At 38.1% G+C, this 2,855-nt stretch overlaps 1 protein-coding gene across 1 annotated transcript in view; it reads right to left on the bottom strand.

The window, feature by feature from the left end:
• Positions 1–2,855, bottom strand: part of HSD17B11 (hydroxysteroid 17-beta dehydrogenase 11) — a 29,672-nt gene that overhangs the window by 13,480 nt on the left and 13,337 nt on the right. The window contains exons 3-4 of the mRNA XM_003790101.3: positions 2,399–2,530; positions 611–717 (exon numbers count right to left, since the gene is read on the bottom strand). Coding sequence (XP_003790149.1) covers positions 611–717; positions 2,399–2,530 — 239 coding nt within the window. The remainder of the gene's footprint in view (positions 1–610; positions 718–2,398; positions 2,531–2,855) is intronic.

The following is a 2,855-nucleotide window of genomic DNA, read 5'->3' as shown; positions in this document are numbered from 1 at the left end:
GGAGTTGGAGGTTGCTGTGAGCTGTAATGCCATGGCACTCTGCCCAGGGGGACAGCTTGAGGCTCTGTCTCAAAAAAAAAAAAAAAAAAAAAGATCTGCAGTTGTTACAAAGGCACGACTTTTAAAATGGATAATTATCACACTTTTTTCTTTTTCATTAAATTTTTTAAAAAGAATTCCATTGTCTTGACGTTTTTCATGTTTAGAATCTCAGATAATACTTTCTCACACACACTCTGTTTTCACAAAACTTTACCCATTTGTACTAATCTTAAAAGTTATCAATAATTAATTTTTGTTCATGCTACAAACACTTTGTTCTTATTTATAATTCCTTGCTATGAAAAGGGATGAGTGGTTGGCCCAGTGGTTAGTTTATAACTGGATATGGCCCCTGCAGCCATCTCTAGAAGGTTCCGCTAGTCAAAATCCAGAAGGGGATTAATAGTTGATAATGCTGTTATACAAGAGATTTTGGGCAACTCCTTCTGCCTATTTCAGCAACTTGCAGGCTATCATCATTACAAAGGTAGTCCTCAGTTGTCAGGCCAAGACCTCACAAACTCAGGTTAAGCATAAGAAACAATGCAGGAAACACAAGTTCACGTACCAATAAGCCAGTAAGAAGGGGACAACAGTGTGCCCAGCTGCTGAAGCCACGGTGACAATATGGCCATGGTTATTCTTCATCATCGCTGGAAGAAATGCCTTTGTAGTCTAGAAATAGTTTTTATTAAAAGAGAAAAAATTTGGGTTTATTTGCAGACTCACTGGGAATATTTTGAAACAACCATTCAAAACAAATATTGTTCCTGATATGAATGAAAAACCTAAATTAACTGCCAATCGTGGCAACGTAGGGCAACTGGACTGAATTCCTACCTTAGAAAAACTAAGCAGAACTTCAGATACTGAAACCACTGAGAATCCATCTCATTTAAGTTGCTAACTTCTTACGTCCCCTAACCCTCCACACCTCTTGTCACTGATGTCTTTATCATCTCATATACCGAACAGGGATAATAATCCAGAGTTATCAAAAGAATTTAAATTTAGGCTGGGCGAGGTGGCTCACCCCTGCAACCCCAGCACTCTGGGAGGCCGAGGCAGATGGATTGCTTGAGCTCAGGATTTAGAAACCAGCATGAGCAAGAGGGAGACCCCATCTCTACTAGAAATAGAAAAAATTAGCTGGGCAGCATGGCAAGCACCTATGGTCCCAGCTACTTGGGGGCTGAGGCAGAGGAATCACTTTAACCCGAGTGTTTGATGTTCCTGTGAGCTAGGCTGAGGCCAGGGCACTCTATCTTGAGCAACAGAGTGGAACTCTGTCTAAAAAAAAAAAAAAAGAAAGAAATTACATTTAATGTGAAATAATTAAAAAATAGTTTGGTTACAACATCAAAATACTGACATGACTAGCAATCACGTTACTAAATGATTCATGCAGTAAGTATTTGTTGAGTACCTACTGTGTGCTGGGGGATGCATAAACAAATAAGATAATAACTTATATCTTAAAAAACACAAAAACGTAAAAATAGATCCCATTCACTTGGAAATATTAACATAAAATAATACTTTTTTACCAACCTCAATATTCTTTCTTACATTTTATTTTATTTTTTTTAGAGTCAGGGTCTCACTCTGTCACTGAGGCTGGGGTGCAGTGGTGTGACCACAGCTCACAATAGCCTTGAACTCCTGGGCTCAAGCAATCTTCCTGCCGCAGCCTCCACAGTTAGACCACAGGTGTACATCACCAAGCCTGGCTAATTTTTAAAAGTTTTTTGTACAGACAGCGTCTCACTATTTAGCTCAGCCTGGTCTCAAATTCTTGATCTCAAGGGATCCTCCTGCCTCAGCCTCCCAACATGCTGGGATTACAAGTATGAGCCACCATGCCAATATTCTTTTGAAAATTAGTCATTCCAAATTTACATCTGAGAGAACTTTGCGATACCTTTTAAGAACTGGCCATTTGGGCAATATTTGGAGACTTCAGAAACACATACACCATACATAAATACATACACACATGCACATAAGGTAAGGTTTGCAATTTTAGGGCCAGGAAATTTCAGGAGAAGCTGAAAGCAAATTTTCACCTTTATGGAATCACAATGATTAAGATGGTCCCTAATGTCCTCCTTTATCTCTAAACCGATCACACAGAGATATGATAACTTAGCTTAGAATTCAAATATGCACAACATCTGAGATTTATTACCAACATTTTTAGGAGGGAAATGATCCATGAACTTTAGCCACAGCACGAAAAGTGCTCTCTTTGTACAATGCCATCCCTGGTATCTGAATAACACTTGGGCATCGATTTGTCTGCTGAAATCTTTGGGATTTTCAAAAGCAATGTTTTAAAAGAAGATACCATACTCACCCAGAAATGTGCAAGTACATTAACTTCAAAAGTCTTTTCAATCTGAGGATCTTGTGTAGCAAACAAATCAGATGTATAGACGACCCCAGCATTATTCACTAAAACACTGACATCTCCAACTTCTGACTTCACCTTTAAAAACAAAATAAGAAAAACGCATTCATGAAGAAGTATGCCGGGATGTTTACACGCCACGCCTAGTAAAGGAATATGTGGATTTCTATTAGATATGAAAAAATTAGTTTTATAGTCTATGTGCCAAAATGGGGGGAAAAAACTTTTTATTTTAGGGACTTATATACGAAACTCACAATATCTGCAAGTTTACTAGGTAAAATTTTCTACTGCAATTTAGTCTCTTGACTTTGCTCTATTTCTTATAGCTCAAGAGGCATTTGAATAAGCAACATTTATTTTTTAAAACACTATTTCAAAAGCTAAGTCAAGGCTCGGCGCC

Source organism: Otolemur garnettii, unplaced genomic scaffold (genome assembly GCF_000181295.1).
Source record: "Otolemur garnettii isolate 467f Iridium unplaced genomic scaffold, OtoGar3 scaffold00039, whole genome shotgun sequence".
In the NCBI taxonomy this organism is placed as follows: domain Eukaryota; kingdom Metazoa; phylum Chordata; class Mammalia; order Primates; family Galagidae; genus Otolemur; species Otolemur garnettii.
Note: the sequence above shows the minus strand (reverse complement) of the source record. Positions and strands in the feature narration are given on the sequence as shown.